General features: G+C 36.8%; 2 protein-coding genes across 2 annotated transcripts; one reads left to right on the top strand and one right to left on the bottom strand.

Annotated features, from left to right (window-relative positions):
• Positions 1-494: 494 nt before the first annotated feature.
• Positions 495-2,423, bottom strand: commd4 (COMM domain containing 4). Its single transcript, XM_055192827.2, has 8 exons — positions 2,314-2,423; positions 1,995-2,066; positions 1,837-1,902; positions 1,710-1,749; positions 1,513-1,632; positions 1,257-1,337; positions 924-1,100; positions 495-793 (listed from the first exon to the last, which is right to left on the bottom strand). Exons 1-8 carry the CDS (start codon positions 2,314-2,316, stop codon positions 753-755), a joined length of 600 nt encoding a protein of 199 aa, XP_055048802.1. The 5' UTR covers positions 2,317-2,423; the 3' UTR covers positions 495-752.
• A 1,958-nt stretch (positions 2,424-4,381) lies between these two features.
• Positions 4,382-22,398, top strand: sema7a (semaphorin 7A (JohnMiltonHagen blood group)). Its single transcript, XM_055192826.2, has 14 exons — positions 4,382-4,577; positions 4,793-4,923; positions 5,964-5,996; positions 8,047-8,142; positions 8,332-8,419; positions 8,582-8,692; positions 10,124-10,266; positions 11,718-11,896; positions 12,280-12,388; positions 17,737-17,932; positions 18,173-18,288; positions 18,369-18,514; positions 21,232-21,284; positions 21,388-22,398. Exons 1-14 carry the CDS (start codon positions 4,454-4,456, stop codon positions 21,753-21,755), a joined length of 1,893 nt encoding a protein of 630 aa, XP_055048801.2. The 5' UTR covers positions 4,382-4,453; the 3' UTR covers positions 21,756-22,398.
• The last annotated feature ends 3,306 nt before the right edge of the window (positions 22,399-25,704 follow it).

Genomic DNA, 25,704 nt, shown 5'->3' with positions numbered 1-25,704 from the left:
TATGTTATTAGGAATCTATAATACATAAATGATACAGTATTTATGAATCAAACTGCACTGTGTGTACTGTATATGAATGAGTACACACACAGTAAATCATATACATTCCCATTCAATACTTACTGGTCATTGTTATATTGCTAAAGCACAAAAGTGATTATCTGGGTATTAAACAATACACATACAGACTGCTGGTAATATATTTTATTGAAAAAAAATCTAAGAATGTTAATTGAATGATAACTAATATATGTTAAGATATACACTATTATTATGACTAGTGGCAAAATTTGTAGTGACTGATAAAAACCAAATGCGAACAAAGATTGTAAATCTATTTTTGATATATAATAGCTTTTTTTTAATGATGTGTCATTTTTAATTTGACAGCACAGTTTGCAAAGCCCAGAATATAAATCTGTTTGATATATAAAAGCTTTTCTTTAATGACGTGTCATTTTTAATTTGACAGCAAAGAGTTTACAAAGGCCAGATTGATCAAAGTAGGTCTTTATTTCCAGACCATTAGAGCTTAGAAAAGGTCGGCTGTTAATAATACCGACCATGTGTCACCGTATGCTGTCCGCCTGCTCAATTTGAGCAACATTTGACTAATCAAAAAAGACAAAGCTAACGTCTGTACATGACGAACAGTTCTGTATATTGTAACTGAATGTTACAGCAGCACATTTACATATACAAAGTCGATTCAGTGCATAAAAATGTAAATGCTCCAACGAAGGATGCATGCATCACTGCAGCCCATTCATGATAGCCTGTGCTTGTTTGAGCTCTGGAAAACAAACAAAATAGCAAGTTAAGCATTTTAGATCCTAAAACACAGATGCATTGAGATAAATAATGAATGATGAGACAAATAATAATTTATCTATCACATATTAAATGTACGGTATCTTTCTTACCTGTTAACAGTACTCTGAACTTGTCAGCACTGACTGAGATGACAGTGGTCTCTGTTGAGTCTGTTTCTGGGTTTTGTGACTGAAGCCTGAGCTGAATTGTGGGTTCATTGACTTCCTTTAGTTCACTGGAACTTAGGGTGTAATCTACCCTCCAGTTCACCGCTTCTAGGCGACCCACTAACACACACAGAAGGTTTAAAAATCATTAAGTGCCTTTTCTGCTTTTATTTACTACATTTTATTTACTATATTTGTGTAATGCACAAAAATCTATTTGAATTGTTTTTTGCACTTTTATTTATTTATTTTTTGCAGTCTTTTCACAGTACTTACAGCGTAAGCTGCTCTCTCTCAGTTTCTCCTGTAAAGCATTGTGCTTCTCCTCATATGATTTACACAATCCTGTGGTGTGCTCTTAAGAAAGCATGAAGACAAAATGTTAGTTATTTAGCTATTTATAGAAAGAGCTGGATACCAATCATATTTAAGCCTATCATTATGATATCACTAAACATTGCTGCCTCATACTGTAGTCGGGACTTGCCTGGATGCAGCTATGAGAGTATTATAAAAATACATGTATCTTCACCTTTAGGCAGACCAAGTTGCTGTAGTTCACTAGAGAGAGATTCACTGTCTACATCATGTTTTGCAGCATTGGACAGAATAAAGCCCAGGACAGCTATACTGGCTTTGATATCTCCACTTTCTGTAAAACAGCAACATACAGTATTTATGTTTGACAAAGCAGACAAACATGATCACGTGACAAAAGGTCTCACTTACCAAATTTCGCATCTGACGTTAGTTTTGAAACTTTGTCATACTGAAAACAAATAATAAAATTTTGTATAGTGTCTGTCTATTACAGTAAAGATTAAAAAAGAAACGTAGGTATCCAATGTTGTCTTACATCGATGCCCTCATCAAGCAGATCTTTAATGACTTGCACACAAAGAAGTTTCATCTTGACGCTAGACTGTAAAGAAACTTTATTTAAATTTCTGCTTGTTCTTATGTGGAGTACATTGTGAAGGCATAAATAACACAATCTAAACAAAACACACATACCACTCTTGCTAGGGTGCTAATTTCTGCAAGCACCCAGTCAGGACAGTCCAGATCTCCACAAAATCGGAACCGCTATAAAAACGTGGTAGAGAAACGATTTATTAACAATATATATTTTTTTTTTTTTTGATTTATTAACAATATAGACCTTCGTGATTACAATGACTGACGAATAGCGCTAACGTTAGCTCTAACTAACACTGAAACAGACGTAACGTTACTGTTTAACAAAACTAACTGGATAAAACAATCTTAAACAGGAATATAAATAGCTATTATATGATGTTAACGTTTAAATAAAATGAACAAATTAACTTACCATTGTTGTGACAGATTGGATGAGGTTAGCTCAACAACTTCCTGTGATTCGCGTAACTTACTACGGAAAGCCGTGTAGGTCAGACGATGGAAAAACTCCTCCCTCTTCACATCATCACATCTTTAAACACGCATAAAATGTTGGTATAAATTAGGCATGATGACAAAATTTTCAAAAACCTCAAAGCTCAAAATTTATCACATGACTACAGAGTAGACATTACCATTTACAAAGATACATGTATTGTAAAAATCCTTTGAGGATTGAGAAAGTTATGATATTTGTAATATTAGAAATCAGAGGAAAAAATTATATATGGATGTCTATGAAAGATGTGTGACCAAAAATGCTTCTTATTCACATGTTTTTGCTTGTAACTTTCTCACTTTATCAGATATTTTCATGAAATTTGAACAGAATGTAGAATTTTCGTAGTTCTTTCAAATTAAATCATAAACATTTACTGTTTTAGTTGGAATGGGCATCAGACCCATGGTAACCATGGTTTTAAGAACGATGCCTGCAGTTCTGAGAGGACGTTCACTATAGTCTATTACCAGAAATGTGACTACCAAATTTCCACAATTTTTTTAAATACCTGTCATTTTTTACAAGAAAAATAAAAAATATCCACTTTTAAACCACAACTTCTCGTCTAGATCCAGTCCAGCGCAACCTAACGTAAATGCGTAGTGACGTGGGAGGTCACGTTACATATATAAAACGCAAATTTGCGGACCATTGTAAACAATAAACTGACACAAAGACATTAATTAGTATCAGTTGACATACAACAACGTAGAAACGGTCCTCTTTCAACACATTTGTAAACACTGGGGTGGAGTTTCGCGTTCGTCTTCTGTGACCTCTTGACGTCATGACGTATTGCGTGGGGTCACGCTGGCGCATCACGACCTGATCTAGACGAGAAGTTGTGCTTTAAAAGTGGATATTTTTTATTTTTATTGTCAAAAATGACAATCGTTTCGCTAGATAAGACCCTTATGCCTCGTTTGGGATCATTTATAGTCCTTTGAAACTCCGTTGAAAAAAACTGTTAAGTGTTGAGTTAAGTATTAAATGTTGGTCTCTATTAAAGTCCATTAAAATGAGAAAAATCCTGCAGTGTTTTCCTCAAAAAACATAATTTCTTCTCGACTGAACAAAGAAAGACATCAACATTTTGGATGACATGGTGGTGAGTAAATTATCTGGATTTTTCGTTTAAGAAAATTGAATATTCCTTTAATGCACTTGATAATTTGATAATAGAGAATGAAAGATGCCATTTCACTTAATGCTTAAAGAGCACCAAAACACCTGATTCACGATTTTACATTTCCTTTGGTGTGTAAGTGTGTTAGTACATGTTAACAATATGCAAAAGAAACAAACCCCAAAGTAAATGATAGCGCAAGTTATCGTCTCCAACGTAAATCTTTTTTCATGGACTACAAACACACGGATTGTAGACAACAGTTTACTTTCTGAGATTGGTGATGTAAAGATGTGATTTTTAACCATAAACCACGCGGACACATTGTATTATACCAAATACACAAACGTTGGTTTTTAGCAATGAAATAGTTGCACTTTAATGTTTCGTCTCCTCCTTCCTCGCTTGCATCCTAGGAGGGTGGGGCCAAGACGCGAGGAAAGGAAACGAGGATTCACCCACATGTGAGCAAATAATCAAATTTTGAAAATGCAAAAGATTCGTATAAATACTAATTATAAATAAACATAACTTATTATTTACCACGTTGTTATTACACACATTTAAAAGAAAACTGAAGCGTACATATAGCAACTTGTCTGCAAATATTACAAAGACTAACCAAACTTTAATATTAAAGGGAAGTAAAAACATATATAAACCGCACATAACACAATACATGCACAACAACATAAGGAGCACATCATTCAAATGTATAAACATTTTAAAAATTAAATTCTTTCGTCAATGTCCATGTTCATTTATAAACTAAAATTATGGTTCTGGTTGACCATGGGCGGCCGCTTCGAAGTGAACCGCCTATAGTATATCATTCAGAACACAGGGGGTGCTGCTGTTATTTTTGTACGTTGCTAGACGATAGCACAGCGATGTTCCAGTGAACGTAGCCTAATCACCTGGATCATGAAAACCCGTTTCTCTGTCCATATCAAAAGATATTTGGTGTATCGATGGCTTTTTTGTGGAGTATGCTTTCAGTGTGTTTTTCCTAAAGACCCACCTAATCCCAGATTGACACTCGATCAAGGTAAGAATGATGCGCAATATTAAACCGCATACAATATTTTTGATAGTATTTTACAGTTTATTCTATATTTTGTGTAGCTGTATATGTGTATTTGTATATACCTTTTAAAAGAATACACGAGATAGTCGAACTTGTAATATATTTGAGAGAGACATATTATAATTAATTTATATTTTAGACAGTGTTATTTTACACAGGATTATATGTCTTCACAGGTGATAAGCGACTGTCATACGACAGAAATTGCAGCCATACAGTTTTATTTCAAGAGTCAAATCATTTGTTTATTGGAGGAATAAACCATGTACTACAGGTTGATGTGGACAGTGGTCAAAAAATACTAAAGGTAATTACTAAACAACAGACATACTACCAATATATCATTATAATATTAATATACAGTATAAATTATGTAAAATAAGTGCCATATTATTACAATACCCATGTAATAGATGAAACAAATTACATGAAAATGTGCTGTGTCTGTATTTAGGCTGTAAACTATGGTTATTTGGTAATTGGTAGTCCAAAGTAATTTAAATTATAGATGTGGGTTGATTTCAGTACATCAGCTTTCCATTCCTGACTCTAAAGTTTCCACAGAAGTCATGTCATGTGTTTAACATAAGCTTTGTGAGTCCTTATAAAAATAAACAAGTGCAGTGGAAAAGTTTTAACAGAGGACGTAACAGGTGCACATGAAAGATTTATCAGTGGGCTATATTGTGTTCAATTATTGATACATTAATTGTGTCAGATCAGGGAGCAAACAGTGGTAAACATTTGATTGGTTGTTTTGTAAGTTTTTTATTAATGTGTAGTATTTAACCCAGTCCGGATGGTCCAGGGGTCTCATTTATAAAACTGTGCGTAGGACCTTACTAATCACAAATCACCTGCAAGTGTGCGTACATGAATCATCCTCAGATCCCACCTTGCAAGCCCATTTTCCCATTAAGTTTTTTTTATAGATCACAACCTTTGCGTGGGACTGGCGCACAAAAACGGGGCTGGAAACACATGCAAAGGTTATTTAATGGGAGAATGGGCTTGCAGGGTGGGACCTGAGGATGAGACGCTTTATAAATGAGACCCCAGATCGCCACTCATGAAATATTTCTTTTATCAGGAGGTCCAGAAAGCTGTTGCTAAACTTGTGTTTAATTATTTAAACATTAATGGTGTCATAGATCAGGGAGAAAACATCCCCTATTGTTTTCAAGAGCTTGTGATTTGTTGTTTTGTACATTTTTGTTTATTGATTACAACAAAGTTTCCATCCAGACACTGAATGGGAGAGGTTCAATAGCTTCTTGCTAACAGCTTGTTTCTATATGCAAGTGTTTTTTAGCTTTTTATTAAGTATTTTATTATTCTTTTTTTTAGAACTTTACCCTGAGTTCAGAAATTTGTGCTGAGGTAAGTTTAAACATTTTATTAAAGCTGTGTTATCATGTTGTTGTTTCTGCTTATCTCATGTTAATCTTAAAGCTCCCATAACACAAGCTGTTTCTGCATATCTGATGTTACTCTGGGGTACCTATAGAGTAGTGAAGTAGAGCTATGAAGTATTACATCCTTCATATCTCAGAAGAGTCTTTAGTTTTATCAGATTTAAAAAAGACGGATTAGCTTTACTGAGTCTTTCTAATAACGTATGAAAAAATTCGGAAGAAGGAGTTATCAGCTGCGGGAGGAGCGAGTCACAAGTCATGCAACACTTTATACAACACTGACTGGATAACTTATGATTCACTACATGTTCGTGTCGTTTATATAAGATGCACTTACATGCCTATTTCCAACATAACACAAAATGTATTACATCGTATGGCTTACCTCTGAAACGTCAGTTGGACCCGTAATCGAAAACACTTTCCGACACTTGCATGAACCCTGGCGAAGTGCATTCGGCACAGACAAACTCTGTAACACGTCCAACTGCTTTTTTGACACTTTAGCATTCTATATTTAGCATGAGGAAACCAACTCTAACTGTGGGTTCACACCAGACGCGAGTTCAACGATTTGCGTGAGTAGATTACATATAACGTCAAAGCAAAGACGTGATCAGACGCGTCCTCATGTGGGGCGATGCGAATGACGCGATATGGGCGGCGCGTTTGCCACGAAAACACACGCTATTCGCCTCAAACGCCTCTTCGCCCAAGTTAAAAATATTCAACTTGAGCGAAAAATTTGCATGACACGAGGTTAAATCCCTCGAGTAGTCTAGAGGGAGTAATGCGATGCTCCGCGTTTGATGTGTACGTAGCATTACTGTGGGTTCACACCAGCCACATTTGAGGCGTCAAATTGGCGTCTACTGCGTCTAGTTCGCCGCTTGATTGAACATTTGGGTTTACTCGCTTTATTTGCGTGTGAAATTCTAGTCATCGAGACATTCACACGCAAATTTGCGTCGTGGGAGGGGCTTCTGCGACTCTGCTCACTTCCTGTCATCACGCCACTACTAGATCAAGCTTCTGATTGGTTAACGCTTGGTTAAAATTTTTCAACTCGCATGTTGCCATTCACGCAAACTAGACATGCGTCAACGCGTCTTCACATTGACTTAACATTGAAATCACTCGCGCTTGACTTCCACGGCTGGTGTGAACGCAGCATTAAACCCCCCCTTTAAGTATCTACAGAGTAATATTACATCCTTCATATCGCCGAAGAGTCTTAATTTTATCAGATTTCTAAAAGACAGATCAGCTGTACTGATACTTTCCGAATAAACCCAAACTCTGGGAGGCGTACTACGAGCGGAGCGAGTCACGAGCAAACAACACACACAAAACATAATCGCTTTGTCTCTGGATAACGTTTTATTCACTAAATTTTCTTGTCATTTACATTATATGCACTTACATGCCGATTGCCAAAAAAACACAAACATTTGATGCTGTTTTACTTACCACCTGTGACTCATGACCCGGTTGGGGCCACCCCATTTCAACAAAATCCAGCTTTCAACAAACACACACACAAACTCCGCTACTACCCCTGATAAATAAACTATATCCATTGTTTCCATAATGCTTGGTTCATTGGGAAGCTGAACAAACTTAAATTTCCCTTGCAAACAATAACACATTTATTTGGTGAAGTTGATTTTGTGTCATCTCTTCGTTGGTGTGTGTGTGCGCTATTCTGGTTAAAGTGCCCATATAAGGACTTCCACTGTACTTCCTGCACTGGAATTGCCCATAAAAGAAAAAAAAACAAGATTGTTACATATGAATCTCTCATGTTCGAAAAAAATTACGAATACTGGCGAAGTGCACACTTCCAGCTGCTTTTTTGACACCTTGCCTATGTTTAGCATTAGGAAACCAACTATTAAACTGTGTTAATAAGTCAGAATGCATTAAATAACTCTAGACCCAACCCCCCCTCAAAGATGGGGTTTTGGATATTTTTTTTCACATTTTGTCTTACTATTGTTACTTCTTCCATACAGAAATCCTGTGAGAATGTCGTCACAGTTATTGAGCAATTTCAAAATTGCACATTCGTGTGTGGAACAAACGGAGAAAACCCAAGGTGTTGGAAACTGGTAAAATTTCTTAAGAAGACTTTAAGCCTCTGTTATATTTATAACTTCAAAATTTTTCTGCCACGTACTTGTGGTATTCTCGTTTTATACTTCCTTTGTAAAGTGACAGCTGCTTGTTCTGTGTCAACGGTTTTTATTTTTTTGCTAAACTATGCCCAGCCCACCAGTTTTTTTTCTACTTTTTAACAGTATCCTGGAGAAAATTATACTCTGACAATGGAAGGGACTGGGATCTCACCTCACACATGCACGCAAAACTCCTTATCGCTGGTTGCAGGTATATCAGAGAGCCAATCATTTTCAGCTCACATTAATTATTCTGCATATCTTGTACAGTTTTATTTATTCATAGGATTTCTTTTAATGCATATAGTATGTATAAGTGAGTGTGTCAATCTGGTAAATTAATGTTTTTTGTTTTTTTTAATGATATGTTAAGATGGAGATCTCTATGCTGCAGCTCCTCTGTATAATGATGGGACTCTTCTGCAGTTTCGCAGGAAGGCTGGAAACCGAATCAGTTTATGGATGCATGATCAGTGGCTCTCAGGTTTTGATTTGTTATAAATTTATAAGAAATATGTTGATATTCAAATTGCTGATGACTGCTTTTGAATAGCCATCAGTAGCATCTCTGCTTAGTCAACCAAACGTTTGTGGCTTTACTCCCACTTGCTCAGCTAAATTCACACTTTAGTTTTAATGTGATAATTAAATTGTGGCTGGGCAAGCTTTGCATTTACTGACCTTGCATCTTCTGCAGACAGAACAAAATGCACTCGTCACCAGAACAATCTGATGATTAACAAAGTTCACTGTGTTTAAAAAAAAATAAGGTTTTCAAAGGGACACTCCACTTTTTTTGAAAATATGCTCATTTTCAGCTCCCCAAGAGTAAACATTTGATTTCTACCATTTTGGAATCCATTTAGCTGATCTCCGTGTCTAGCGGTACCACTTTTAGCATAGCTTAGCATAATCCATTGAATCTGATTAGACCATTAGCATCGCGCTAAAAATAAACAAAGAGTTTCGATATGTTTCCTATTTTTCCCAATGATATTATGCACTGCCCGAAAATAGTCCCCTTGGTAAGTTTCAATAGCAAAGGACTATTTTCAGGCTGCGTGTAACATCATTGCGCCTCCTGCAGCCAGGTTACGGCAGCAAGTCCTTGATTATTACGCCAAAATGAGAGTATAGTCCTAGCCATATCTGCCTAGAAAATCACAACTTTTAATTTTCCATCGGTCTTAGTACTCGATGTAACTACAGAAGAGTCAAGGTTTAAATAGGAAAAATATCGAAACTATTTGGTTATTTGTTAGCGCAATGCTAATGGTCTAATCAGATTAAATGGATTATGCTAAGCTATGCTAAAAGTGGTACCGCCTGACCTGGACATCAGCTGAATGGATTCCAAAATGGTAAGAATCAAATGTTTAACTGTAAGGAAGCTGGAAAATGAGCATATTTTCAAAAAAGAAGTTGGCACTTCTCGTATGAAAGAAAAATGTACATGTGATCTCTTTAATAACTCAATGATTTTTCAGTGAAATTAAATAGATAGCAAATGGAAACATTTGCTTAAGTTTACTGTGTTTCAGATAATTAAATTCTCACAAATGTCTCTATTAGTGTTTCAAAAGAAATCCAAGCATGTCATAAACTGAGCTCCGATTTGCCAAGTCTGCAATCAAAAATATTATCGAAGATTTACATACTGTATGATCTCAAACATTTCTCATCAAATTGACCGTAATTTAGACGTCTTTACCTGTACATTGTGCATTAGTTTACAGCTCCATACTCAAAATTTTAACAAGTGTCTCATTTGTGTTTTTATTTCTCTATAAGCACTTTAAACATGTAAAACTTACTTGATACTTAAATGAAACACAACTAAGAGCTCCGTATAATCTTCTGAGTAATGAAAGAGCAAATTTTGATCGATAACATTTCTCTCTGGGTTTCCATGCAGAACCCACTTTCATTTCCAGTTTTTTGGCCAAACGCAACGACGATACCATGAATGAGAAGATTTACGTCTTGTTTCGTGAGAAAAACTCAGACACCAGTCCAGAAGCAGATCCTTGGATATCAAGGGTGGCTCGAGTGTGTAAGGTATGTTTCCCATCATTAACTCTTTCTCCGCCATTGACGAGTTAACTCGTCAATTAAGAGAAAACACTTCCCTGCCAATGACGAGTATTCCCGGCAATCCGCAATACCGTAACACAGCAAAATCACCAGTGTTAAATCTACACGGCTGGAGTTTATGGGTAGTTCACCAAAAATAAAAGATCTGTCATCATTTACTCACCCTCATGTTTTTCCAAACGTAAGCACACAGCTGACGGTACCCACTGACTTCTATAGTAGGGGAAACAAATCCAAAAACAAATGTATGATCTTAAAGGTGCAGTGTGTAATTTTTAGAAGGATCTTTTGACAGAAAAGCAAAATAATATACAAAACTATATTATTAGTGGTGTATAAAGACCTTTCATAATGAACCGTTATGTGTTTATTACCTTATAATGAGCTGTTTTTATCTACATACACCGAGGGCCCCCTTACATGGAAGCCACCATTTTGGGCCACCATGTTTCTACAGAAGCCCTTAATGGACAAACTTTTTTTACTAAGTTGTCTCTGACGATGACCTGTTTGTCCGGTTGTGGCTACAGTAGCTTCTCTATGTGTTTCAAAAGCGAGGGGTGAGCTACGGACGAGGCTGTTGGTTGCAATTCGCAACCTCACTACTAGATGCCGCTAAAATTTACACACTGCACCTTTAACTACATCTCTGTCATAGTCATAATAATCATAGTAATGGTTTAACTAAAGTTGGTTATTTGTGAGAAGTAGTTTATTAACTTGTTTTATTGTTCAGAAATGTAGCTTATATTAAAGCAACACTATGTAGTTTCCATGTAAAAATGACTTACAGCTCCCCCATGTGGTTGAAAAGTGCAACAGTGCCTGGTATCAGACACTCTTCTGCAGGCAAGGGGAGGGGCGGGGCTGTGTGCTCTACCCTCCACCGCCACTTTCAGAGTGTGCTTGTAGCAGCTAGAAGGCTGCTCAGGTTGCAGCAACAGTACAATTTGTCCAGTTAAAAGTTGTTCTATCACTGAAATAATTTTAGAGACATTATTTAAAGGTAAAAAAACTACGTAGTGTTGCTTTAAAGGAGCAGTGTTGGTTTTTGGAGACATCTAGCTGTGAGATTGCGAATTGCAACCAACTGTTCAGTCGACAGATCACCCCTTAATTTTGAAACGCATACGGTAGTTGCCACTGGACAAACATGTAGTCGTCTGTAGAGATCTCATTTGTGATTCCCACTGAAAAAATCCCAGATATCCAACTCAGTATTGAACACTTTGCAAATATTTCACATCTGACACAAACAGTGTTTGTCTATCTCTAGGGTTTGTTAGATTTGTGTTGTTTTCTTGGTTATTTATAAAACCAAACAAGAAATAAAGGGCATTAATGAAGAGCAAGTGTAACATGATCTTTGCCAACGCTGTGATAAAACAAGCAACTATAAAAATATCCATCTGTAGGTCGATGAAGGTGGACCCAAGCAGTTCCTGCAGAACATTTGGTCCTCGTTCCTAAAAGCGCGGCTTGTTTGTGGGATTCCTAATGAGTCGCTGTACTTCAACCGTCTGCAGGACGTTTTTGTCCTGCATGCTGAGAACTGGACAGACTCGCGGGTGTATGCCCTCTTCTCTAGTAGCTGGTAAAGGGTTATTTTGTAATATAAAGGGTTATTGTTACTTCTTCTGTTAGTGAGGTTCCTTATTGTGGTGTGTTAATAGTGCAGTCTATATAAAGGGAAGCAAAAAAGGAGGAGATTAACAATATTTCAGCATTTGTAACACTGTCTGTGAAATCCAGGCTAAAGTTTTATAATCTAATGATGAGATCAGGATCATCCAAGTTTGATTTCATTCACTGATTTCGCATATATTTCATGATCTTACTTCAATATTAAAGATATCAAGGTTATTTTTCAAAGAAGTTCTTTACATTATGATTTTATATAGAAAACAGTAAATCACACAAAATGACATTTATGTGCACCTGATGTATTGAATACCTCTTTGAACACTTTTGTCATAGGAACTTTACGGCTGTCTGCATATATTCGTTGGAAGCTCTTGATGGTGTCTTTGAGAGATCATCATTTAAAGATTATAATAAGGAAATTCCCACCCCAAGACCAGGAACGGTAAGCCCTTATCCACATTCCAAAGTAATTAGCCTCTAAGCATCCTGTTTTCATAGTTTGTGTTTGTTTAGGTTAGGGCTGTCTAATCATAAAATGCATGCGTCCTGCATCTTAGCTTTCACTTTAATTAAAAATTAAACAAACTACTCAAGGTCTTACTAAGGCCTAGTTCTAGTATTTTTATAAGCTGACTTTTCCCCTCCTTCTGGGTCCACACCAACACGCAAAAACCCGTTATGAAGCACTGTCAAAAGCATGCCAAACCAACAGGTGGTGATTTATCTCTTACTGTAAAGCCATGTTGGCCAATCAGAAGCCATTGCAGAGTTTCCCCTCCGCACATCACAGGCCAAAAACTAATTTTTGTCGGAGCTCATGGTGTAGTGGGCAGCGCTCCAACGTGTGGTGCTTTTGTCCTTTCGGTGATCCGAGTTCGATTTCCAGCTTGTGGTCGTTTGCTGATCCCGTGCCCCTCTTTCCCCACAGTACTTTCCTGTCCTCTTCTCATTTTCTGTTAAATAAAAGCAAAAATGGCCTATATATATATATATATATATATATATATATATATATATATATATATATATATATATATATATATATATATATATATAAATATAAATATATATAGCGATTTGGACCTTAACTATGCTGGGCCGGGTTTCCCAAAAGCATCGTAAGGCTAAGTAGATCGTAAAAACGATCGTACAAATCATCTTAGAATTACAGGCTGTTTCCCAAAAGCTTCGTAACTTAAGTAGCACTTGAAAATCATTGTAGATTTACGAGTGCTCTGGAGTAATCGTTCATTCATAAGTGCATCGTAAGACAAAAGAGTTACAAGGTCACCTACAGGACAACCAGCAAATTGCATTCCTGCAATGACGAAAATGTAATGTTTTAAATGTTTATTTATTTATTGGGTTCTTTGTTTATTTTATATTAAATATATAATATAATATATTTAAAATTCAAACGAGAAATCAAATTTAAATGACTAAACATAAATTAATAAAGAAGGAAAACTTATTTTGTACAAGTTGGTAAAAGTTTTTTGTATTTTGGTAAAAGTTGGTATAGCAAATTGATAAATGGTTCATACCGATTGTTGCTATAATTCATCTAAACATTGTTTTAAAGGGAAATGGCATCTAATTAAAGAAACCAAATAAATATTTACGGTACAATGCAAAAATCCATAATAATAAATAAACATAGATAATAAACAACAAATAATATTAATAATCTAAAACACAGAAGGCATTTCGCAGTGGGACGAGTCCTAACTAAATACGGAAAAGAATATTTAATAAATTATTAAAACATTTAAAAAGTCATTGAACAATAATGAAAATATATTATTAAAAATATTAGTGCACATCGGCTGAAGATCATTAGCCTAAACAAGCTTCTGCTACGAATTCGAGTCCTTCTATTGGTGACATTTCAGCACTTGACAAATGGATAGCGACTCGTAAGTAGCACTTAAAACCCAGCTGCGAGCGATCGTTTCACGTGCATCTTTGGGAAACGCACGTAAATGAACAACGAATGTTTGTTAAGTAGCTCGTAGAAAGCGCTCTTAAGTGCTAAGTTCAATTGTTATCGGGAAACCCAGCCCAGGACAGTGTCCCTAACTGTGCGCTCACACCAGACGTGATTGAAGCGGATAAATTGCACTATTCGTACGTAGTTGGACGGTTGAACATTTTGAGTTAACTCGCTTCGTTCGCACATTTTGCATGTAAAATTTGCGTCATTCGCATGTGAAATTCGTGTCATTCGCACATGAATTTTAAATGCGAATATGCTCAATTTGCTGGCTTTAGCTAGCTTCTATTCTTAATATGTATATATAATTTTTTTTTTTTATTGAGTAAAGAGCGTTTTTACAACTTACCAGATTTTCCGACCTCCTCACTTGTCCAAGCTAGATCCGTTTTATTCCTGTTTCTATAAAAGTACATAGATGTGTCGGGTGTCCACAGCTATGATGATTTTGTCCTCTATTGTTGTTTTGTATTTCTGCCTCAGCTAACTACATCATAATCACGTCACCACCAGAGCAAGCTCCTGATTGGTAAATGCGGCGTAAATATCCGCCAAAGAAACTCGAAGGAATCACGGGCGTCAAACACCTGAAACTCTCAATTTGCGCGAGTGATTTAGATGTGAAGTCAATGCAAAGACGCAGGTCTTTGGATTGACTTCACATCTAAATCACTCACGCTTAATGTTTCATTCGTGTCTGGTGTGAAAGCACCATTACAGTTTGGACACCCCTGGTTTAGGCAGTGGCGGCTTGTGACTGCTCATCCGAGGGGTGCTAATTTAAAATAAGTGTCATGTGTGTTGCTTGCATTTTCAAAATATGTGTTTGTTGCGTCATGTAAACCATGTCCATCACGTGTTTTGGCAAAATTAGTGCCTGCTGCACACGCGTCAAAACCGTATATGATAAAAGAGACGCTTACGATCACAAAATACACGCAAGACACTCCCTTAACAGTAAACTTTGATTACGCATGATATTATGCGAGTATTTGGCAAACGCAAGCGTCTCTTTTATCATAAACCCATGAGATGCATCTGCAGCAGGCACTTATTTTGACAAGACACGTGATGCACAGATGCTTTTATCCAAAACGACTTACAGTGAGTGCATTACAGTGGTATACATTTTATAGTATGTGTGTTCCCTGGAATTGAATCAACAACAACAAGCCTTTTGTGCTGCTAAAGCATTAGGCTGCAGGAACACACAACTTTACAACATGCAATGAAATTAAAATTTTCCGACAGATGAATTTATAACGTTGTTTACACATTACAATGGTAACGATTTGGTAACAAACAGCTAAAGTGAGTCACGTCTTTTTCACTAAGAACCAAAGGCCAAAACAAAACAGTCAGTAACAACAACAGACTGCACATATAACTCTTAGGGCCCTATTTTAACGATCTAAGCGCATTGTCTAAAGCGCACAACGCAACGTCTAAATGGGCGTGTCCGAATCTACTTTTGCTAATTTAACGACGGGAAAAATGGTTTTTGCGCCGAACGCATGGTCGAAAAGGGTAGGTCCTATTGTAATGGGAGTATTTTGGGCGTAACGTGCAGTAAACCAATGAGAGACTCAGCTCTCATCCCTTTAAAAGCAAGTTGCGCTGGCGCTATGTCTAATCCCTATTTAGATGACGGACTTTGTAAACTGAAAAACTAAGCGGAGGTAGAAGATCCCCAGTTTAAGAATAATGTTAAATAATTGTGTTGTTTTTCCCTTATATTGAAATTGTTATTTTTTTATTGAAACCTTTAAAACCCGTTTTCTTTTAGTCATGGAAGTAAAAAGCAGGCTTGTAATTGCTTTAAATGTATGGTTATCCAATATCATCAAAACATAATTTACAAGTATCTAAGATAAGGTTTGTACTCTAAAAATACTTTATTTGTAACAAACAGGAGATAAAGAATTTACAAACGGCTCTCCCCACGTTTCAGCACGTTGGACAGCGTTTTTTTAGCAAAGAGTTTTTTTAAGCATTACTTAAAAATGTTTCTCATCTCACCATATCCACAGGTACAGAGTCATCATATACAATAAATCCGTGAGGTAGCATTAAAAAAAACATTTAAAAACACGCATTTGTTCAAAGCAAAGCATTTATTTACTTACCAGGCTGCAGGTGAAGCAGCTCTTTGCGCCTTCTAACGTCTCATAATAAGTCCTCAATTATGTCCAAGAGACTCAATAATAATCTTTTACATTCAATCCTTTAATCTTTCATATTTAAAAGCATTTTTGTGCTGCTGCGCATTCATGTACTTTGTGATAAGCAAACCCGCGTTGTCCTCCCATTTATAGGCGCATATTAGCCTACTAAAGCGCTCTTTAAATAACATAAAACACATTGCGCCATTGACTTTAGACTTTAGACCAGGTTTTTGTTGGTCAATGGCGTAGTCTATTTTAGTTGCCTCAAAATAGCAACGCGCCAACAATGCGCCTGAACACACCTCGTTTTTCAGACCAGAACGCCCATGGGCGCAAAGGGGGCGCAAATGCATTTGCTATTTAAACAACGCGGCGCTAAACGTGAAAATTAGGGTGGAAACTAGCGAAAGACACTTGCGTCGCGCATTGCGCTGCATTGCGCCGGGTGTAAGATAGAGCCCATCAATCATGTTTGCTTTGAATGTTTCAGTTTTTGACAAACCCCAAAAATGACGATATCACAATATCTTTCCATGTTTTTGAGAGCAACACCCATCCACACATGTACATTTTCCATGTGTTGTACTTGCAATAACATTTTATGCTCTGAGTGAACTCTTGATTCAAAATAATCTGGTATTGAAAATACTATATGTGACCCAGAACCACAAAACAAAATCATAAGTCTTTTTTTATTCAGATCTATACATCAACAACAACAATTTGAAAGTCTGGGGGTGCAAAAAATCAAAAGTTTGAGAAAATTGCCTTTAGGGGGATAGTTCACTTTAAAATGAAAATTATGTCATCATTTACTCATCCTCATGTTGTTTTAAACCTGTATGAATTTCTTTTTTCTGATGAACACAAAAGAAGATATTTTGAGAAATGATGGTAAACACACAGCAGTAAGTGACCATAGACTTCCATAATAGGCAAAAAAAATATTTTGGAACTATTGTGATAAATGACTAAGAAAATATTTTGGTAAATGATGGTAAGCACACAGTTGACGGTACCCATTAAATTCCATCATATTTTTTTTCCTACTATGGAAGTCTATGGTCACTTACTGCTGTGTGTTTACCATCATTTCTTAAAATATCTTCTTTTGTGTTCATCAGAAAAAAGAAATTCATACAGAACATCATGAGAATGAGTAAATGATGACAGAATTTCATTTTAAAGTGAACTATCCCTTTAAGTTGTCCAGATGAAGTCCTTAGCAACTGCATTCACTTACTAAAATAAAGAAATGAACAAAATATCTTCATGAAACATGATCTTTGCTTAATATTAATCATTTTAATCCATACAATGTCTTTTTGGCTTTTGCTACAAATATACCCGTACTACTTAAGACTGGTTTTGTGGTCCTGGGTCACATTTTGAATTCATACCATCTGTTATATCATTGTTTTCGAAAACTTCCTGTATGATTTTACCCTTGACACAAAGGTGAATTGCTATTTTGTCTAACAATAGATTTCTAAATAGGCTCTTGGAAAAAATGAGTGGTCACTTCTTGCCATTTGTTTTTAGCATTAGTAAGATTGCATAGACAATTGTCAGACCTCAGACAATGGCCAGTTTATCTCAATCCTAAAAAAACCTCCATCCTCCATTTCCTAGTGTGTACAAAACAGCAAATCTCTTCCAATTCCTACCCTTCAAATTATTAAAGACTACCCAGAGATGAACGACTGGATTCATCCTATCCACAAAGACACACCTTTCTTCACAAGCACCGACAGCTATACGAAGATAGCGGTTGACAGAGTCAACGCTTCTGATGGACACGTACACAATGTGCTCTTGCTGGCCACAGGTAGGCTATGTTTCCATCCGCCATTCGACACCGGCGTACATGACTTCCTTCATATCAAAGAGAACAATTTGCATCCCCTTTCCTTGTTTCCGTTTTTTGTTCTTTAGTTTTGGTATTTTTGTAACAAAATATTATTTTTCCATCCACGTATGTGATTCACAAAATGACTTAAGAAACATTGAAATACTAAAGGCTGCTATTTGAGTGAAGCACATGCTTGTTCATTTTTGTACCTCTTAGACAAAGGCACGATCCTCAAAGTCCTGGAGGATGACTACAAAGCCTTCATCATCTCAGAAACACATCTGACCAGTGGCTCAGCACCCATACAGTCTATGAAACTTGACTCTGAAAGGGTAATAAACTCTTAAATACAACATTTTACATATCAGCCACTTCTGCAGGAACTGAGTGTTATGTTCGGTTGTGTCTCCAGAAAAAGCTGTTTGTAGGATATCCCGATCAGATGGCTGTGTTTGACCTGCAAAGATGTCAGGACTACAATGCATCCTGTGGGGATTGTGTCCTTGCACGTGATCCCTACTGCGCTTGGACCGAACACGGCTGCATGTCGCAAACAAAGTATGCCCTATTCACATAGAGTCCTGCTAAATGTGATGTTTAAAGCTGGACATCACTACTGTATAAATTAAGTTAAGCAAATTTATTCAACATTAATTCAATGGGCTACTGAAGAAAAAAAATGTGGTGCCCCCCAGAAATTTTTTTTGGAGTAGATGCTATTTTCTTGTATTCTGGTGCATTTAAATTAAACAATGGCTTTTATAGCCTTAAAGTTTTGTTTACCTTGCACTGGAGATTAAAATATATGGACTTCCAGTGAGCCAAGTGGAATGAATTTGCGGATGCAGCTGCGTGGAAGTCAATGTTTTAGCTGAAAACAGAGTTTAATTTATTAGGACATTCTTCTAGTGCAGTGTTTCCCAAACTTTTTCACTTGACAGTGCATCCCTTCGTGCCCCCCCCCAAGAAAATGTATGACATAAAACATTGTAACTGCTTTCACACCGCCATTGGCGGGAGCCTCAAAGTGGCCGAAAGTCATTCATTTTCAATGAGAGCGGCCGGCGAGCTCACCGTGCATTCACACGGGGCGTAAGTGTACACGCAGCCCATTCACTTTTAATGGATGACGTCATGCGTTGCCGATCTGGGGTGCGTTTCCCAAAAGCATCGTTAGCCAACGAACATCGTAAGTTCCATCGTTACTAACATCGTTCAACGATTTGGTGTTTCGTGAAACCATCGTTCAAATGAACATTCGCAAACTGCATCGCTAACTTGTGTGGTTGGAACGACAGCTCTTCACCTGTCGTTAGAAGCATCGTTCCTTGTTATTATCATATTTAGACTTACGTTGATCATGCTTTTGAACAAAATAAGCAAAAAACATGTAGTACAGTCTATATCCATCATTCTAAATATATTACAATTTTATTTTACGTCTTTAAATTTGTAAACAGAATCAAAGCACGGCGTTTGAAATCTGCGCATGTGCGCAGACTTTCGAGCTTTAAGACCCTGGGAAATCACTGGGAGGAGTGACGTAAGAGGGAACTTGCGTGTTAATTAAATATCTTGAAAATAAACAACAGATAACTAAATCACGGTAACAAAATCAGTCTTCCGATGCAATATATGTTATTTACAGCAATAATCTGACATTAAATCGATTTGCACAGATTAATTAGTACTTCACCTCCCACGTGACATCATCAACTGTTGTTAAACCAACATACTTCAAATGACGAATGTGCGACAAAGTTACTATGCTTTTGGGAAACAGTCGTGAAAAGTAAGTTCGTTTCTCCAATGATGCATTGTAATATGGTCGTTCAGCAATGAGTTACGTCGTTGTTTCAGAAACGCACCCCTTAATTGAACAGTTTCATTGCTCGCGGCACAAGCCAATGTCTAAAATGTCAATGTCAAAAGCTAATGTCAGCCAATCAGATTGCATTATGCAAATAACCTAGGCAGAGCCAGCCAATTACGTTTATGGAAGACTTGAGCATAGGTTGCGGCCGCTGTGATTGGCTGTTGGCCACGCTTCAGACAAACGTTAAAGTTTACGCCCCGTGTGAATGCACCGTTACTGTGTGTTCACACCAGATGCGAGTTCAACGATTTGCGCGAGTAGATTACGTACAAAATTAATGCAAAGACGTGATCAGACGTATCCTCCCAGCATTTGGTGTGTACGTAGCATTACGGTACATTCACACGGGGCGTAAGCGTTAACGCTTAATGGAAGGCTTGTCTGAAGAGTGGCCAACAGCCAATCACAGTGACCACAACCTATGCTCCGGTCTTCCATAAACATAATTTGCTGGCTCTGCCTAGGTTATTTGCATAAGGCCATCTGATTGGCTGACGCACGCGTTGCCGCTTGAAAAGTTGAGAAATGTTCAACTTCTGCCACGAGCAACGGCACTGACGTGGCACTGACGGATCCACAATTAATTTCGGCAACGCTTGACGTCACCCATTAAAAGTGAATGGAAAGCGTTAACGCTTACGCCCCGTGTGAATGCACTGTTAGGCGAGCAGCGGTGTGTCGAGTAGAGTTGAAATCAGCTTTGGTATTGAGCTATGACGGGGTTCGGCGGCAACCAATTGGAAGGCGGAAACGTTCGGCCGCAACCAATCGGAAGGCGGAAACTTCCGCTTTTTCAATAGCCTCGTTGGCAGGGGAGCCAGAGCTTTTATTGACGAATCAGGTGTTTTAAATAAGGAGACATCTAAAACTTTCTGGGAGCGGGTGCCCGAGGACCAGGGTTGGGAACCATTGCTCTAGTGGAATGGATTTTACTGATGGCACCCTTGACAAGTAAACAGACATATGCGTTAAGGAAAAAGTGAGTTGCACTGGCCTTAAAAAGTTAGTGTCCCACCCACATATAATGGTTCCAACGCCCATGTTATAGTTGTGGTTTAAAGATGCTGTCTTTATTGCTCATACTTGTATTTTGGAAAAGCCCTAAGCTAAAGTATTAAATTCATCATACCCCAGTTGATATAAATGATATGTCAAGTCTTTTAAGTCTTTGGAGGGAGCCATCATATTTTTGGACCGCATTGTGGAAGCTTTGACTTGGGTGAAAGCAACCACCTAGCAACATATTAAAAACCTCTTAGATCATCTTAGGAACGAAAAACCAATGCAGTGCAAGCCATCCACCCAACTACCACTAATGTATGGTTTTGAATATTCCACAAGCACCACATGTTTAAATGTAAAAATGTGTTTTTAAAAATATTTACTAATTTTGTTTCAGAGGAATACAAAATATTGCTAACGGAAGCACAAGTGAATGCAGCAGAAGTCTAGGTATGCTTTTACATTAACCTTGTCACTTTTTTAATGTAACACTGTTTACCATGTTATATGAGAAAATGTATTATTACTACATCTCCAATTAATGTTTTTGCAGGAAGAATCAAACGAGACCTGCGCTCACCGCCACTCGTTTCTTTAAGAATTCAACACACTGTGCCCACTGATGTTCCCTTTTACCTCTCCTGCCCTGTCGAGTCCCATCATGCAACTTACAGGTGGGAACATAAAGAAAAGAACAGCACATGCCAGAAGACCCAATCAGAATGCCTCTTTCTCATACCAGCAATGACAAAAGACGACTACGGCACTTACAAATGCATGTCCCACGAACGCGATTACACCAAAGTTGTAAAGGAATATAAGCTGATTCCTGAGCCTGTTTTAAGCACTGCTGTACAGCGTAGAGCTCAAGAATGGATTTCGATATTTGTTACCGTTGTCTTTTATATTTGCTGCCTTTAAGGTCAAGGATTAGAAATGCCACTCCCTTCCTTCTAATGCATTTCTGATATAAGCTAACTAATACTATCATTAATGCACTGCTAGATGCAAGCCGCTATAAAGTGTGTACGCCTCTTTCAGACCACCATTGGCTCTCGCTGTGTGCCGCCTGTCTCTTTCAATAGCCGTGTTTGCATTACAGTGCCACAAGCAGGCATGCCAAGGCCGGTCGCGTTTGCACAGTCAACTTCTTTGTGCCTCGCCGGGGGCAAAGGTCAAGTTTTCTTGCCTGCCAAGTACCTTGGGCCAGAGCTGGCCTGTCGGGGCTAGAGGAGGGAAAAAGGTGTCTTGGAAGATGCGCGTTTCAACTTTATCTGTCAATAAAGATACCTGCTATGTTAACACGATTAAACAGAAATTTCATTACAAAGCGCCCACTAGGGGGCGAACTCCGGCAGTGGCATCTGAATGTAGTGTACAATCGAAAGGCGGTTCGTATCTTTACATTTTTTAAAAAAAATTATAAAATGCATTTTTTGTAAAAAAAAAAACTATTAACATTTGTCTTTGTTAAACTTTAACTTTAAACTCTGTTAAACAGCAATTTTTATATGAAAAAAGAAAATATGAGTTTTCATTAATTAAAATGCAAAATACTGCATACATGAAGTGTGCATCTTTTTTTAAATGACCTATAACAAAAACAAAAAGTAAGAAAAACAACATAAGTTATAACATATATAATAATTCTATATAATAATACAATAATTATATATATATATATATATATATATATATATATATATATATATATATATATATATATATATATATATATATATATATATATAAAATAACTGATGAGAGACGGATGAAGTGAACTCCACTGCTTCGCTCTCCTTGATCATCATTTGCATAAAGTTAAACTTTTCAAAACGTTGACGCTCGCAACGCACAACGTTACAATGCTTCCGTTAAAGTGAATGTAATCATGTCGCTCTGCTACTACTAGTAGCTGGTAGTCTGAGAGAGGTGCTGTCTGCGTAGCCCTTGCGATATTAAAGCAATAACACCATAGTCACGTGATCTGTAACAGTGCTGTCATATAATCAGGCAACAAGTAATAACTGCATGCTGATATCCGCCGTAACGGCATGATAGCGAATGTGATGTTGCTTTTATAAAGTCAATTTAGTGGACAAAAGTAAGTGTAAAATGAGTAAAGAAAAGTGAATTTATGATTTGCTAGTGCTAGTTTAAAATGCATCAGCTAATTAACATAAAACTAGCAATAACAGGAAGGACTGTTTCTGAGAAGTTAATGGATGAATGAGAATTGGTGTATGATGAGTGACAAAGAAAGCGTGTGTTATTGACTTTAAAAGTAAACTTAAATAGTATTGTTACAATAGGTGGGACGTGATACAAAACAGTAAAGAGTACTACGGTTGTATGTCAGCATTGTATGGCTCTTGTCCAATCAGATTACCCCATACAGCAAAAAATTAATTTCTCTGGGCAAAAATATATTTTAAATATATGCTAAATACATTTTCTAGAAAGTAATGCTCAATTAAATATATTTTTGAATTTGGAAATATATTTAGTTTTAACCTTCATATATTTCAAAATGTATTTTAAGTGCAAGCAAATACATTTCTAATTTTACATCCCATATGGCAAAAATCTATTATTTATTTAGAAAAATATTTTAAATAAATACACTGAAAAAAATTATTCATTCAATTTGCAATTTTTTTTGGGGTAGGTGGTTGCAATCAATTTATTTAATCTACATTTAAACAACGTTTAAAGTTTTTTATTTTATTTTACTAATTGTTTTTGTTTAAATGTAGCTTAAATACATTGATTGCAACCACTTACCTTAAAAAAAATTGTAAATTGAATGAATCATTTTTTTCAGTGTACAAGTTAATTTTATAAAGTATATTTTTGATGTTGAAACTATATTTAACTTTAAGCTTTTTAAAATGGTTATGTTTACAGGTTCGTAACAAAAACAAAAAAAAGTTTTTCTTTCAATGCAAGGGTAATATAGGTCCTTGGATTTAAATATATGGAGAGCTAAATATATTCTTTAATGCTTTAAAATGTATTTATTTTTTTTAAATATATTTCAAAATATATAAAAAATGGCCAAAAATATATTTTGGTTAACATATTCCAAAATATATTTCATATATTTTGGCCATATTTTGTATATTTTTGAAATATATTTAAAACTTTAACTCGCATTTTGTGCTAGGTTAATTTTAGTATGATCATGTAAGCTAATGGCTTACCAGTAAATGGGTGTGTTTCTTTGCTTGTAAACAACTTCCTTCAATTTGTAGCTATAATGATTGTGTGCCTTAATGCATTTGATATGCCTGTCATTAAGTCATTTTGCCGTTAGTGTGTATTTAGCTGTTCCTCATTCACATTGTTTTCATATGTTTCCCTTCGGAAATGAATGGAAAGTTGTTTTTAATAGAAATACTTGGGTGTTGATACCCTTGCTGGAAATCTGGAACTTAGTCAGGGTGGGGAACCACAGAACTGGGTGGTGGTCAGCATGCAATATTTTACTTTTACTTTGGTAGGCGTTTTTTATCCAAACCAACTTACAATGCATTTAAAATATATGTGTTAGCAGTAAGTTTATACTCTGGGAATCGAACCCATGACCTTTGTGCTTTTAACATAATGCCCAGCCTGTTGAACTACAAGAACACTCAGATTTTCTTTATTACTTTAATGAAAAGAGTGGATGTGAGTGCAAGAATGTAAAAAAAAGTGATATAAAGTTAAGAGTTCAGTTCCCAGCACTAATAGCTTTAATGCAATGTAAGTTGATTCAAATAAAGTGTCTGCCAGATGCATTAAGGATATTTATTCTAAGGGCGCAGTCACACCAAAAGCGTTTTAAACGCTTGCAAACGCAAGGCGCAACGCACTGCCTTTTTTAAAAAAAGAGCAGTGCGGCGCGGCTTTTCATATTGCTAAGCAACCACCGAGTCAGCTGTCTTGTCAATCAAATATTGAAGCGTGAGCGCTCTTTTGCTGTTAACTGTCATATTAGCAGAAACTTTAAAAAGAGGGCGCTTGCTCTGGCCTTGTTTGAGGGTGAGAGGTGCACAAACACGCAGGAGAGAGTGAGCGAGTGGAGTCCGGTTCTTCAAAGCAACTGTAAACTTCCCTCACCACAACGTAAGGCCCGCCTCTCCCGTCATTCGATTGGACAATGGAAGACGCGAATGACGTCGGGCGCATCTCCGCTCTCAGCGCTCCTTCAAAAACGCGTGCGCGGCAGGCGGCAGAAAACCGCAAGGCGCTCGGCGCGCATAAACAGCGCGCAAACGCGCCCTGCCCATAGAATATCATTCAAAAAAGGCGCCTGCAACTGCCATAAATGCTTTTGGTGTGACTGGCCCCTAAGACTGTACAATACTCTACTGTACAAGACTCTACTGACTGTACAATACTTTGACTTAATTTATACGATTGTATGCACTTTTTTGTTTCATATAGTACTAATGTAAATGCATTACAGTCAGCTTTTTTGAGGGGGTTTATTTTGGGACATTGCGCATTATGATGATAACTAAATTATCCTGTTTATCGCACGACCCTTTAGCAAATGACTAAAATAAAATACTGATTGAAATTTAAATAACTATGGGAGAGGAAAGAGACATTCAAATAAAATCACTTAATAGTAATACGATGAGAAAGTTAAAGTTTCACATGAGTGAATGTATGGCAGTTTATACTCATTTAACCCAATCCAGTTAGTAAACACTGTAGTGCCTGTTTACAAGCCCAACTAATTTCAGGTCAAAATTAAGTAATAAATGAGCCATGTTTTAAATGGAAGTATGTATATAAATATATTGTAGGTAAATTTTTCTGCGTACGAATTTACTAGTGTTAAAGGTGGTGTGTGTACAATTTAGCTGCATCTAGTGGT

This window comes from Misgurnus anguillicaudatus, chromosome 6 (genome assembly GCF_027580225.2).
Source record: "Misgurnus anguillicaudatus chromosome 6, ASM2758022v2, whole genome shotgun sequence".
NCBI classification, from domain to species: Eukaryota; Metazoa; Chordata; class Actinopteri; order Cypriniformes; family Cobitidae; genus Misgurnus; species Misgurnus anguillicaudatus.
Note: the sequence above shows the minus strand (reverse complement) of the source record. Positions and strands in the feature narration are given on the sequence as shown.

Coding starts and splice junctions, on each gene's coding strand:
- commd4 (XM_055192827.2), bottom strand. Junction 1,101..1,256: donor GAGAGAGAGCAGCTTACGCT/GTAAGTACTGTG, acceptor TGTGTGTGTTAG/TGGGTCGCCTAGAAGCGGTG. Junction 794..923: donor GTTCAGAGTACTGTTAACAG/GTAAGAAAGATA, acceptor TTTGTTTTCCAG/AGCTCAAACAAGCACAGGCT.
- sema7a (XM_055192826.2), top strand. CDS start 4,454: ATGAAAACCCGTTTCTCTGTCCATATCAAAAGATATTTGGTGTATCGA. Junction 5,997..8,046: donor GTTCAGAAATTTGTGCTGAG/GTAAGTTTAAAC, acceptor TCTTCCATACAG/AAATCCTGTGAGAATGTCGT. Junction 18,289..18,368: donor TGAAACTTGACTCTGAAAGG/GTAATAAACTCT, acceptor TTGTGTCTCCAG/AAAAAGCTGTTTGTAGGATA.